This window comes from Geotrypetes seraphini, chromosome 6 (genome assembly GCF_902459505.1).
Source record: "Geotrypetes seraphini chromosome 6, aGeoSer1.1, whole genome shotgun sequence".
NCBI lineage: Eukaryota > Metazoa > Chordata > Amphibia > Gymnophiona > Dermophiidae > Geotrypetes > Geotrypetes seraphini.
The window spans coordinates 184784708-184799546 of NC_047089.1; the positions used below are offsets into that span (position 1 = coordinate 184784708).

Here is a 14839-nt window from a genome sequence, read left to right on the forward strand (position 1 = left end):
GACAGCGATCAGGGACTGTGTGCTGGATCTGTGGATCCCTCTGGTGTTTTGGGAGCCTGGAAATGCTCTCACGAGCTTGAGCATATTTGAATTTGCAGCTTTGCCAGACCTTTCTGACTCTTTATAGGGCTGCTGTTTCCACTTCTAAGGTTCCTTTGGCTTGGCTTCCTTTTCAGGAGCAGTGATTGTTTGGCAAAGGTCTGGACGATGACATGGATTCTGGACTGCACCGTCGCCTTACTACTCGGCCTGATAACAGACCTGGCCCTCCTGGGGTTCTGGTCGTTCTCATCTTGTGGCGCTCAGCACTTCCGACTGTATGCAAGTGCCACGTCGCAGGTGATTTCTCATGGCTACCATTAATAATATAATGGCTACAGGCGTTCTTAGCTTCCCTACTCCAGTTCTACACCTCCTGCTCAACAGGCGCAATGGCATCAGGTCGAGGGATGCCCCTCTGCGGATTAGGGGCTGTCTCAAAACATTTATTCCTGGATGCGTGTTACGCCCGGCCAGTGGTTTTGGAAATTATTTGGTCACGTTACAAACTGGACTTTGCTCAACTTCTGACAGATTGGTTCGTGGACTCAGATCGCCCGGACAAAGCACTCGGAGTTCCAGCCACCATTCAGCGCTTGCTAGATATTCAAGCCATGGAGACAATACCTCCCAACCTCTTGGGCTCAAGCAGATACTTCATATACTTTTTCGTGCCAAAGAAACTCACAAGAGTGGAGACCTATTCTGGATCTTCAGCTTATGAATGCAGCTCTCAAGATTGCACATTCCTATTTTTTTCCAGTCCACTGCAGATTTAGAGGTTTCATGTTCTAGGATAGCATTATCAGTTCTCGATCCTGCCCTTTGGGCTGGCTACAGCACCCCGGCATTGTGGTGGCTTGCCTACGGCAGATGGGTCTCCAGGTGCATCTTTATTTGGACGGCTGGCTGCTTAAGGCTCCCTCGTTGGCTGAGGGATGCCACATGTTAGAGTGGGTGCTCCAAGTGCTGGAAGACCTGGGCGGATTGTCAACTTCGGAGGGGAGGAGTCTGATGCTCATGCACTCGCTCAGATACCTGGGAGCTATTTTCAACACGGCAGCATCATCTCTCAACCAGTAGCCCGCAAGCAGAAACTGTACTCTGTCTTCCCTTCTGGTGCGGCTGGCAACTTTAGCATGGGATTCTCTTCAGGTTCTGGGTTAACTGGTCACCACGCTGGATATGATTCCTTGGGCAAGAGCACGCATGTGTCCTCTGCAACATGCTTCACTCTCTCGCCTGGCTCCGCACAGGGATGTTTTGCAGATCTGTCTATCTTGGACTCTGGAAGCCTGAGCAAGCATAGTCTGGCTTCTCCTGCAATCACTCCATAGGGGAGTTCCACTACACATTGACTCCTGGATCGTGGTGATGACGACTGCCAGCCTTCAGGGCTGGGGAGCTCACTGCAATCATTGTCCTGTTCAGGGGTGTTGGACAATAGGTGAGTGGTTCCTGTCCCCAGAGGCATTCCAAGCAATAGTGGGGCAATGGGGAAGATCCCGCTTTGACCTCATTGCCACGACTTGAAACAAGTAAGCGGATCGCTTTTTCAGTCGAAGATCCGAGGGACTTGATGCTCTGGTGCAACCATGGCCTCTGGAGATTCTCCTGTATGTTTTTTCCTTCTTGGCCAATGCTCAGCAGAGTTCTTCGGAGGATCACAGCTCATCCGGGCCGCATCATTCTGGTGGCTCCAGATTTAGCCTTGCAGTCTATGACACGCAGATCTAATGCGCCTGTGCAGAGGTTGCAGCTTTTGGCTGAGTGCTTCTCTGGACCTTCTCACGCAGAGTTCAGTATCCATGGAGAATCCAGGACCCTTTGCTCTTACGGCTTGATGCATGAGCTCACAGCCATAGACCATAAGGGATTTTTTGCCCTGTGTGTTGATACTCTTCTGAAATATAAGGCATGGTGTAACATTGGTGTACTCAGGACCAGGTGGTTCCTTATTTAGCTCCGATCTTGCTAATTCTCACCATTCTTCTTGCTAGTTTAGATTAAGGCCTTACTGTGGCTTCTCTTTGGGTCTCAGGAGCCGGGCTCTCCTGTTTTAGATTCTTGGCATCGCATCCTGATGTCGCTAGATTTGTGAAGGGGGCTCTTTGTGTCCAACCGCTGGTTAAACACCCTGAGACCTTTACCTTGGTATTGTCTAGCTTTACTAAGACTCCTTTTGAGCCCCTTCAAGATGCTTTTCTCTTGGCCTAGTCACTGAAGACCGGTTTTTCTGGTCGCCATTTCTTTGGTGTGTTGTATGTCTGAACTTCAGGCTTTGTCTAGCAGGGACCCTTTCCTCCTTATTTCGAAGATGGGGATTTCCCTTCAGATATTTCCTTCTTGTTGAAAGTGGTTTCGGTTTTTCATGTCAATCAGGATGTGCGCGGTGATGTGGTTTTCTCTTTGCACGTTTGCCCAGTTCTGCTGAGTGGATGTAGCGGCAAAAAACCACCTTTGGGTCCTCGATCTTTCGGGTTGGCGCAGCAAGCCCACCCTAGTTTTTTGGGGGGACTGCTTTTGTACATCCCTATTGTCTAGAATGTCTCACCTATTGCACTGGAAAAGAAGATTATGTACTTACCTTGGTAAGCTCTTTTCCAGTAGATAGGTGAGGCATTCTAGACTCCTGCCCTGTCCTTCCTGCATCTGCTTACAGTTTTCAGTCTGTTAAATTTCTCACTTCTGTTTCTTGGATGCCTGTCTGCCTTTGAAGGCTGGAAAGAATTTGTATATATGTTTCAATTTATGGGGAGTAGTTTCTGTGGTCCTTTGAAGCCTGTGTTGACGTTTAACTTTGATGTTGTTTGAATTCTTGAGCAGAACAATTGGTTTGAGCCTGTTTCTACAGGAGCCTCTACTTCATGTGTATTGGGTGTCTCTCCGTGCTTGGGTAGTTCAAGTTCAAGTTTATTTTGATTAATCGCCTATATAAAACTTTCTAGGCGATGTACAATAAAATACAGGTTATAAAAAAACATAATATCATATTAGTATTACAAAACATCCAAAACATCAACACAAGTAATTATTAATTAATTAAATAAAGTAGAGAAGATTTCTCTTTACCTAAAAATTAACAAAACATAACAGGGAGGAAGGGAGGGAAAGGGTTACAATATTTCTCTTAATAGAGGGAAAGGACATATGGAAGGGAAAGACAATATAAAGGAGGGAGAAAGGAAAGGAAATTAATCGTTAAAAGCATCGTTAAATAAAAAAGTTTTCAACAATTTTTTAAAAGAAATAAGATCTTTTTCCTTTCTGATAAAAAGTGGCAGGGTGTTCCAGAGTTGGGGAGCTAGTACAGAGAACATATCATTTCTCCTTGTTCCAACAATTTTTAGCGAAGGGACCAATAATAAGTCATGCTGGGAAGATCGAAGAAGTCGAGTTGTACAATAAGGGGTTATCATTCTAGATATGAATAATGGCGTATTGAACAATACTAACTGTAGAGAGAGCTAAACAGCCCAGTGAAGTACTATAGAGGCAGAGTGAAAAATCCAGAGTGGATTCCTTCTGCACCATGCGGCTAAAGGGAAATAACCCTACTGTCTAGAACAGGGGTGCCCAACACGTCGATCGCGATCGACCAGTAGCTCAGGAAGGCAACGCGAGTCGATCTCGGAGCCCAACCCGGGCTCCGTGATAGACTCATGTTGCCGTCCTGATCTCTAGGGCCTTTTAGCTGGGCGGACCGCCCAGCTGTCATCTGCTGCTGCCGCCGCTGCTGAACATTAAAAAAAAACAGGCTTGGAGATTTCAGCCCGTAGCGAACTTAGGCTCCGTGGCTCTAACGTGTGCGTGCCGGCTTCCCTTCTCTTCCCTCCGAAACCAGAAGTTATGTCCGGGGGGGGAGAGAAGGGAAGCCGGCACGCACATGTTGAGAGCCCTGAAGCAAGCGTTCGCTATGGGCTAAGGCGGGAGACAGGTTAGTGAAGCATTTGCTCTTCTTGCTGCCGGGTCCTGCCTACTTTCTGTTTCCGCGAAGGCAGGACCTGGCAGCATTTCCACCAGTAGGTCGATCGCGATCTTGGGCTGATCAGCCTTCCTCTCCCTGATGGCAGAATTGACGTCGGGGAGAGGAATGCTGGTCGGCCGAAGCAGGGAGAGCTTGGGGCAGCGTCAGCTTTCGGGCCTGTTATTGGTGGCGGTGTGGGTCCTGGTCCCCAATGGCAGTGGCAGTGTCTTGGGGGAGGGCAGGGAGAAAGAAAGAAAAAGGGCAGGCAGGGAGACAGAAGGAAAGAAGAAAAAAAGAAAGGGAGGCAGAGAGAAAGAAAGGGCAGGGAGAGAGGAAGGAAAAGTTGGGGGAGGGAATGAGGTCTGGAGGAGAGGAAGCATACAGGCTAAAAGAAGGGAAGAAAGATTGGATGCACAGTCAGAAGAAGAAAGTGCAACCAGAGACTTATGAAATCACCAGACAAGGTAGGAAAAATGATTTTATTTTAAATTTAGTGATCAAAATGTGTCTGAATTTATATCTGCTGTCTATATTTTACACTAAGGTCCCCTTTTACTAAACCGCAATAGAGGTTTTTAGCGCAGGGAGCCTATGAGCGTCGAGAGCAGCGCTGGGCATTCAGCGCAGCTCCCTGCGCTCTAAAAACTGCTATCGTGGTTTAGTAAAAGGGGAGAGGGTATATTTGTCTATTTTTGTATGGTTGTTACTGAGGTGATAGTGCATAGAGTCATCTGCTTTGACCTCTTTGAAAAACCCTGGAATAGGAATGATAATTAACATTTTCTATGCGTACAGTGTGCGTTGTGTTTTTTTAAAATTTTATTGTTGGTAGATCATTTTGACTTGGTCACTTTAAAAGTAGCTCGCAAGCCCAAAAAGTGTGGGCACCCCTAGTCTAGAATGTCTCACTTATCTATGGAAAAGAGCTTACGTAATCTCCTTTTTTATGTCTTCATGGCATTCTACATAGTGTAGGAGATGCACTTCACTACAATAAACCCCCCCCCCCAATTAATTAATTGGGGAGATTTTTGTTATAAGGTGTGGTTCCACATCTCCCCAAGTGTTAATTTTTATAGTATTCCCTTGTTTTTAGTGTAGGAGATGGTTAAAGTACAACATACAGAAACAACTAAAAAAACACCAAGGACCATCCAAATTTGAGATATCAGATAAAATTTATTCTTGGACCTGACACAGGCTGTGTTTCAGCAAAATGCCTCATCAAGGGTCTAAAATAACATTTAAAAATTAATCATATAGAAATTTACAGAGATCAGATATGATTGCACAACTAATATAGTCCTTTACAAACAAACATGAATATATCAATATAATATAAATTACCATAAAACCTATACTGATTTACAAATGTGTTAACATAAAACACAAAAAAGTACTATGAAATAAAGCAACAAGAGGGTAACAACTGTTAATTATAATAACTGATAATTATAACTCCATATTTAAAATATGAAAATATAATATATATATAAAAAAGGGGCGCTAGCTCGCTTTAAGTGAGGAGTTGAAGTAAGTTGTTGTCAATAATGAATAGTTTAAGACTATTCAGAAGACTCAAATAAAATCCTATTATTATAAGACAGGGGCTCATAATACAATTTTTTAAAAGTCTAAAAACCCACCTAAATTGATCAAAAAGGCAGGTCATCCAAGTAACGATAATCAAACAGAGTTTTAGACGTATCTAAAACCAGCTTAGGACTTTCCATGCCTCTGTGCACCCAAAGCGAAAAGGGGAGTTTTTGGATGAGTGGGTAAGGTGGGATGTGGGCCGACCTAGACTTAGTCGTCTGGCAGCCATAATTTGAAAACTTTGACGGTTGCCTAAACGGAACTTATATGTTTTGACTTAGACCAAGTCAAAACAGGTATAAGTTCCAGATTGGGCCACTGAGCTGATCGCAATCAGCTCAGCGGCCCAGGCAACCTGTCCCCCCCACCCCCGTAACAATCGTGACAGGAGGGGTGCCCAATCCTTCCTGTCCGAAGTCGCCATGATCCCCCGAATGTTTCCCGCTGTGATTCCCCGAACCCTCCTGCAATGATCGCCGGCAGGAAAGATGCCCAATCATTTTAAATAATTTCTCATCCTTACCCTCTATTGTATTAATAACCAACTAGATTATTATCCTCTTCCCATGTGATTGTCACCTCTTCAACAATATAGCACCTCTATGAACTCTGATAACCAAGAGAGGTGATTCATAGGTTTTGGCAAGGCATGCTCTGCTATGTATTTGGTGTATCTGGTATGTGTTGTTTTTTTATATTGATCATTTTTTAAAATGGTGTTCCATTATATATTGCCTTTACTACATCTGACTGGTAAGATAACAAAGATTTAGTATTTACTATTCAAGGCTTGTAATGCAAATTACCCATTAGCTTTTAGGTCTGAAGCCATTTTATTTAGTTTCCCTCCTTACCTATATAGTAACGTACAGTAGTTCAGCTTTAACCAAGTTCTTCATAAACATCCTATGTTTGGATTAATGTTACCCCATATCCCTTTGAGTCCACATGTTATATTGGACCTGGTGCTTCAAATTCAAAAGCGCATCTGCAAATTGGAATGTTGTCATAAGACTAATTAGTGCTTTGATTATCATAAGCATGGTAGGAGTCCTCTCCTAAACTTGAGTAATGAGCTACAGGCTTCATGCTACCTTAATTATAGAAGTTTTATGTACTGTGTGCTTGGTACTAAGGCAGTGTCTCAAACTGTACGCTGAAGAGATGCTTGGTGTGCCATGAGAGATTCTAGAATTTTACTTTATTTTTAAAAATTATCTTCATAAGTATACACTAGAATAGATGACAACATGTACATCACGTATACAAGAGTGTTAATGTTATTATTTTTTTTATGCAGCAGTTATCCTAACTTCAGAACAAAGCAATCAAGGCTTTGTTACTGTTTGGATTTTCTTATCTTTGCATACTTGGATTTTTGGCTTTGACCGAAATTAAATTGAAAAAAAGAGAATGACTGCAGGTGGTGGATGATGAAATGAGTATTTGCTTGTCGACTATCGAGCCGCATTTTGAATTAATTTGCACTCAAAAATGAACACATACATTGCATTGAGTAGCAATTCTATTCTATCTACTTTAATTTCACCGTTGTTACAATTACCCATACATAACTTAAAGAACTTTAAATAAATAACTCTCAAATTAAAATTTTTATTGTTTTTGCAATTTTATAATTTCAGTTATAGTGTGCCACAAAAAACATTTGCTCCGTTTAGTGTGCTGGAGCTAAAAAAGTTTGAGACACACTGTGCTAGGGTGTTTCTAGCTAGTTCAGGCCTGAGAAATGAGACATTTTTAATAAAGGTGAACTACATCTTACCACTATGGGATCCTTTTACAAAGGTGTGTTAGGGCCTTAACGCGCAGAATAACGCACGCTAGCAGCTACCGCCTCCTTTTAAGCAGGCGGTAATTTTTCAGCTTGCGCGCACTATAGCACACACTAAAAACACTAGCACACCTTAGTAAAAGGAAACCTATGTAATGGTTCCAATATTTAGTTTGAGGCATGAGCTTTCAAGGATCAGAGCCCACTTTATCAGGTATTCACTGGTACTTGAAAGCTCATGCCTCAAATTGGTTAGTCTGTAAGGTGCAACCTGCCTATGGCTGCCCCTTGTTTCAAGTTAATATTAGATAAGTGCTGGTGAATATAAGAAATACAGCACAGCTTTATGTGGTATTCTAACATAATATGGCATTGTTTTCCATTTCATCAGGAACAAGCTAGAAGAATGGCTGAGGTCTAAGGGCAAGACATATAAACGCCCTCCAATGACACTAGCCCCCCCAAAAAAGCCAGAAAAAGAAAAATGGGACGCGTCTTTCTGGGACGGGATTGAGGATGATGAGGAGGAAGAGCGCTTAACTGATAAAATCCACCACATGCTAGACGAGTGTCTCAAGCTGATAGAGCAGGTTAGTGGTAGTGAAAATGACTGACTGGTATTAAGAGTCCATTGATTTCCTGTACTTCATCCTCATGTGCTGGAGAGTAAAGGAGGATTACAGACTCTGTTCTTAGGCTCCAAGAAGGAAGTACCTCATGGTAATCTTCTCTTTACTAGGAAGGCATACACAGCAATGCAAAATATATTTGCAGAGAAAATTAAGGTTTTCACTTCTGAAGAAATATTTTTGTTTGTCATATAATTCTGTGAGAAACATTGTGGCAAAAGTGCACTACTGCAAGTTGCAGAATTTGCAGAATTCCTTCATGTGCAGCATTCTCCACAGGTACAAAGGACAATTTTAAACAGAAACAGCACAATAGGTAGCTTACTCTTGCTCTCCTCTTCAGCACCTTTCCCGCTCCTGCTCCCCCCACCCCAGCTCTGCTGACCAGAAGCAGTAAGAAAGGAGAGGGACCACGGCTCAGACTGCATCCTTTTCTTATGCTGCAACATTGAACCACAGGGCTCTATAGTGTCTCACATGGTTCAAATTTTGCATTCAGTGCAATAGCAGTAGAAGAGGTGCTGTTTGATGCACAACTCCTCTTTTGTTTGGAATAAAGTTTAGAGCAGGGCTATGTCCTCCATGGAATTGCTATGGGGGAAAGGAGATGCTGAGAAGATGTGGTAAGTAAAAAGAGGTGGAGGGATTCATTTAGAAACATGATGGAAGATAAAGGCCAAATAGTCCATCCAGTCTGCTCATCCGCAGTAACCATTATCTCTTCCCTGAGATCCCACATGTCTATCCCATGCTTTCTTGGATTCAGAGACAGTCTGTCTCCACCATGTCTTCCAGGAGACTGTTCCATGCATCTACCACTCTTTCTATAAAATCGTATTGCCTTAGATTACTCCTGAGCCTATCACCTCTTAACTTTATCCTATGCCCTCTCATTCCAGAGCTTTCTTTCAAATGAAAGAGACTTGACTCATGCACATTGTATGGGAGTGGTTGAAAGCAAGCTTTGTGGAGGGTTGATTTGGGTTGGTGATATAAAGCTAGGAGGTATGTGTTGGAGAAGAGGAGATTTGAGAGAGGGCTATGTGGGGTGCCAGAGGAGATCTAGAGCTTCAGGGATGGCAAGAGGACTGGGGGTGGGGAGGGGTTCTTGCTGGGAGACAAAAAGGGGGGAAGGGGTCCACCCTAGAAATGAGCAGAGAATATTGGGAATTTAACTGCCAGGAGAGGCAGGTCAAGTACAGGGAGTGGGGTCCAAGCTAACTGAGGATTGAAAACACTGAGGAGTTTAGAACATGAGTTGTATGAAAGCTGGAAGTATGAAGGGGTATGACTATTACTACTATTTATCAATTCTGTAACACTGAAAAGGTACATGTCGCTGTATATTTAACATAGATCAGTGGTCTCAAATTTGCGGCCCGGGAGCCACATGCGGCCCACCAGGTAGTAGTTTGAGGCCCTTGGTATGTTTATTATAATCACAAAAGTAAAATAAAAGTTTCTTGATCATATGTCTCTTTAGCTATAAATGACAATATTATTATTAAGGCTTAGTTGAAACAAAAATGTATAAACTATAAGGAGTTTTACCTCATGCAAAATTGTCATTTCTATAATAAGACATTAACTTTTATTCTGAGGCCCTCCAAGTACCTACAAATCCAAATGTGGCCCTTCAAAGGGTTTGAGTTTGAGACCACTGCAATAGATGGTCCCTGCTCAGAAGAGCTTACAATCTAATTTGGACAAACATGCCATAAAGGGGTTGGAGTTTCTTGTAGAGAGAATGATGGGATGCACATAGATAATTTTATGGAATTGAAAGCAACCTCGAAAAAGTGGGCTTTTAGCTTGTATTTTGAATACTGCTAGAGATGGCACCTGACGTCAGAAGTGTAAACCAGGTGAGGATGTTTTAAAATACCATTGTGGAAGACCAGACCAGATGTATTCCACGTTTTAAAAAATGTGGAAAGAGGTCACGTGATGCATTGAGCTGCGGCAGACGCACGACGCCTGAGCTCCCGGGCCCCGAGTCCAAATTCGCCCTGTTGCTAGGGAGCCGCGGAACGCCAGAGACCCGCGATTTGCAGCGTTGAAAGCCCCCGCTGCATGGAGAAATTTTTATCCTCTCCCGCGCCGCTGATGTCGACCCACCTGCACAAGAAGGACCGCGAACGCCAGCAGTGCAGCGGGGACAAAATGGCGCTGGGCACCCACGCGCCGGTGATCCAACAGCTAGCGCCGGAGGCGCTGACAGCACATACACAGGCGATCACAGTTGCCCTGCAGCCCAGCCTTGATAAACTTTCTGCACAACTTCTCAATATGGAACACCTGCTAACAGAGACGACTGCCAGAACTACAGTACTAGAGACCAGAGTATCCGGTATAGAAGATACACAGACCACCCAGGCAGCTACTCTACTGGAATTACAAACCCTGACCCAGAAGCAAGCAGAGCGCTTGGAGGACCTAGAAAATCGTTCACGTAGGTCCAATTTGCGCTTCCTGGGTATCCCGGAAACGGTAGCGGGCCCAAAGCTACTCCGAACCTTGGAAGTATGGCTCACAAACACCTTTTCTCTACCTGAGGGCTTGGGACCTATCCGGCTTGAAAGGGCACACCGACTGGGCAGGGAACAGGCCCGAGAGGCCCGACCCAGAATGGTCATAGCCAAACTATTGAATTACAACCTAGATTATATATCAATAATAATTTTTCTGATTGTTTTAAATTGCAAAGGGGAGTTAGACAGGGATGTCCTTTGTCTCCTTTACTTTTTGATATAGTGCTTGAACCCTTATTATTAGCTATTCAACAAGAGGAGGAGATACAGGGTATACCGCATAAAGATAAAGAATATAAAGTTTCTGCATATGCGGATGATATATTACTTCATTTGAGGAATCCGGAAACAACCATTCCAAATTTATTGGTTTTGATTGAAAGATTTGGAAAGTTTTCAGGATATAAAATAAATTGGACTAAATCAGAAGTTCTTCCTTTAAATGTGCATTGCACAAAAGGATTATTTGACTCATTACCTTTTATTTGGAAAGAAGAAGGAATAAAATACTTAGGTATATGGATAAAAAACACGCTTGATGAGACAATTATAATGAATGAAAAAAGTTTATTGCAAAAAGTAACAGTTATGTGAGCAATGGAATCCTTTACATTTATCTTGGTGGGGAAGAGTTCAAACTGTCAAAATGATGATATTGCCTGTGGTTTGTTATCAAATGGGAATGATACCAGTTTTTTTTCAGGGGTCTTTTTACAAAAAGTTAAATAATATTCTTAGTAAATTTATTTGGCTGGGTAAAGCTGTAAGAATTGCTCTAGTGACTTTACAAAAATCAATTGAGGAGGGAGGGGTAAATTTTCCAAATTTTTATAGGTTTCATCAATCCTATATATTGCGCCAAGGTATGTATTGGGTCCTCCCAGAACTCATGAAGAAGCTTCCAGATTGGTTATGGTTGGAGTGGCAGCTCATGTCTCCTATCAGGCTTCGTCATCTGCTTAGCATTAAAATGCCTAGAATAAGGAAAACCAATAGGATATTAATGGACACATGGACAACATTAAAGTATGTAAACAACTTAACTCCTATTACTATTCAAAAATCTACTTGTCAAAATATATGGCTGAACTCCAAGATACAAATAGGCGGTTTTATGATTGTCTGGAAGGATTGGATTGAAGCAGGAATACGTACTTTAGATGATGTTATTAATGATGGTAAGCTGCTGGAGTTTTCACAATTGCAACATAAATTTGGACTTAATAAAAAACAAAGTTATAAGTGGTTGCAATTGAAGCAGGCTATTCAGGCAGGGTTCCCTGAATGGAAGTCTTTAAATACTCATTTTACTCTAGAATTCTTATGCTTCCAGGCAGATTTTATGGGTCACCAGGCCGCACAGTGGTATAAAACATTATCTGGATATTTAAATAAAAAACCAAGGACTGTACTTAGAGATATTTGGAGCATTGAGATTAAGCATCAAATTAATGCATCTCAATGGCCACGTATTTGGTCTTGGAGGATAAGATGTACAATGTCTGCGTCTATGAGGCAAACATGGTTTTTCCTGTTGCATAGAGCACTCTGGACCCCTGTTCGCTTACAAAAATTGGATTGCTCTAAGTCTAATAGATGTTGGCATTGTCATCTTGAGGCTGGAACTCTAGATCATTTATTATTTTATTGTCCTTTTATTAATAATTTTTGGAAATTAATCTGGGGTCAAATAAATTGTATGTTAGAGAATCCTGTGGCCCTATCATATGACACAGTTTTGTTTGGAATGTCTATGAGGGCCAAAAGTCAAATTTCATCGAATAATAACAAACTGTTAATGATTGTAACAGGAGTTGCCATCCAACATATAACACATAACTGGAAAGACTATAGAGGATTGAATTATTGTTTCTGGTGGAGTTCGGTTTGTCAGGTGTATGAAATGGAAAAAACATTGGCAATCAAGAGAGGTTATTATAAGAAATTTAAAGAGGTGTGGAGACCATTAATTGAATATTATAATAAATAAATAATTATATTTATCCCCATTAAATATATGTAGGGGGGAGGAGGGATGGGTGGGTTTTATGACATTATGAGGGGTAATATATGGAAAGGGAGGGAGGGGAGATAGTTTATGGTATAAAATGAATGTAGAGTTTCAAGTGAAGAATGTATAGTATGACTTGAATTATTGTACACTTGTTTGCATAATGTAAAAACGAATAAAGATATTTAAAAAAAAAAAGAATTACAACCACAAACTGGAAATCTTGCGCAAATATAAACAACTCCGGGAGACCCTACAATTTGAAGAATCGGAGGTCCGCATCTTCCAGGATTACTCAGCGGCCCTCACAGAGCGCAGGAAGCAATTTTATCCTATATGTGCCTCCTTGGCTGAGAAAAAAGTACGCTTCCTGTTCTTGTACCCGGCCGTCCTGCGAATTCACCATCTGGGACAATGGCATGTTTTTGACGTGGCTGCGGAAGCTACGCTATACGTGAATACCCACGTGCTTACCCAGTCTGATTTGACCTGATGGAGAGGGCTAAATTCTATGCTCACTTTAGCTAGTACACATGATTTGAGTTGATGTTTATACAACTATTATGTTCTGCTTGTTCATGGGATAGTATGTTGTGGATACGTTATCTTCGCTAAGTTTTCCTAGCACTGGACTAACACTGTATAATAATTCTTGTTGCACTGATGGGACTCGGGGCCTGGAGTGGCATTGCTTTGTGATCTTTCACATCTCTGGGACCGCCCAAGGGCGGACCCCTAGTTGTGATTTCCAAGCCATGCAACAGAGGGATAGGCAGGGAAGGGAGGGGGAGGGGGGAGGGGATCGAAAGGGGGGGAGTCCTTTGCTATTATATTACTATAGATATAATATAGATACTCAATCTCAGGATGCCCCGATGCTCTTACTCAGCTTGGATGCAGCGCAAGCTTTTGACCAAGTTAATTGGACATTTCTCTTTGAAATACTGCACTTTATGGGAATTTTGGGCTGGTTCGCCACAGCGTTACGCACGTTATACTCGACGCCGCGGGCGAGATTGCTTGTTAATGACACTATCACTGACCCAATATTAATTGAAAGAGGCACACGGCAGGGATGTCCTTTGTCCCCCCTGTTATTTTTATTGTACTTGGAACCCTTTCTGCGCACTGTAACTCAGGATCCTGATATAGTAGGGGTGGATTTCGGGGATCATTCATTAAAGGTGTTAGCCTTTGCAGATGACATCTTGTTTATGCTAACTAACCCTTCTCACTCTATTCGACACCTTCTACAATCCCTTAACGAATTTAGATTTTATTCGGGCTTCACCTTAAATTATCAAAAATCTGTTGCTTTAGCTAGTCCGGTAACACTGCAACGGATCTGGAGGGGCCCTTTCCCTTTCACATGGGCTGAGCACTCGATTCGATACTTGGGGGTTTGGATCCCCCGAGACCTCCAGACTCTTTATGACTGTAATATTTCCCCACTACTCCATGACACTTTACGGGACTTACAAAACTGGTCTACTTTCCCGCTCACAGTAGCAGGACGGGTGGCTCTTTATAATATGGTGTTCTTTCCCAAATGGTTGTATCGTTTTCAGGTCCTGCCCCTGCTCTTATCCTATTCTCATAAAGCCCGGTTAATTAAAGGATTACAACGTTTTCTTTGGGGAGGTAAGTGACCCCGCATGCAATTTCTTAGAATGTGCTTACCTAGGGATAGAGGGGGTTATGGCTTATTAAATGTACATTGGTATGCTATTGCTTGTCAGATGAGACACATTAATGATTGGTTTAGGGGGACGTCTGACTTTACTGCGACATCATTGGAGTTGTCTTTGTTGGCTCCGTATCATGTGAGTTATTTCTTGCATGTGGCGGACCCACGGCTTCGTCCTTTGGTGGCCCAGTACCCGATATTTGCACCGGCTAGACGAGCCTGGAAGTGGGTTTGCAAAATTGCTAGATTGTCTTCTGAGGTTTCATTATACTTACCCATCCAAGGCAATGGAGCCTTTCAGCCTGGACTGCAAAATACCGCCTTCCAGAGGTGGGGTGTGAAGGGACTTCAATACCTATTACACTTATTCTCCGAGGAGGGGAGACTGGCAACTTTTGCTGACTTATGTCGGACATTTACTTTAACACCCAATGATTTTTTTGCATACTACCAAATCCGACATTATGTTCAATCTCTTCCAGCGCACCATCTTGAGGAAGATAAGAGGGAGGCTCTTTCAGAACTCTTTAGCCTTTCTGCACAACAGCGGATTCCGCTTCGATTTCACATAGTGGGGATCCGGGATG

At 42.7% G+C, this 14839-nt stretch overlaps 1 protein-coding gene across 2 annotated transcripts in view; it reads left to right on the top strand.

The window, feature by feature from the left end:
• Window positions 1–14839, top strand: part of CKAP2L (cytoskeleton associated protein 2 like) — a 57502-nt gene that overhangs the window by 12738 nt on the left and 29925 nt on the right. For both annotated transcript variants that reach the window (XM_033948143.1, XM_033948145.1), the window contains exon 5: window positions 7786–7984. In XM_033948143.1, coding sequence (XP_033804034.1) covers window positions 7786–7984 — 199 coding nt within the window. The remainder of the gene's footprint in view (window positions 1–7785; window positions 7985–14839) is intronic.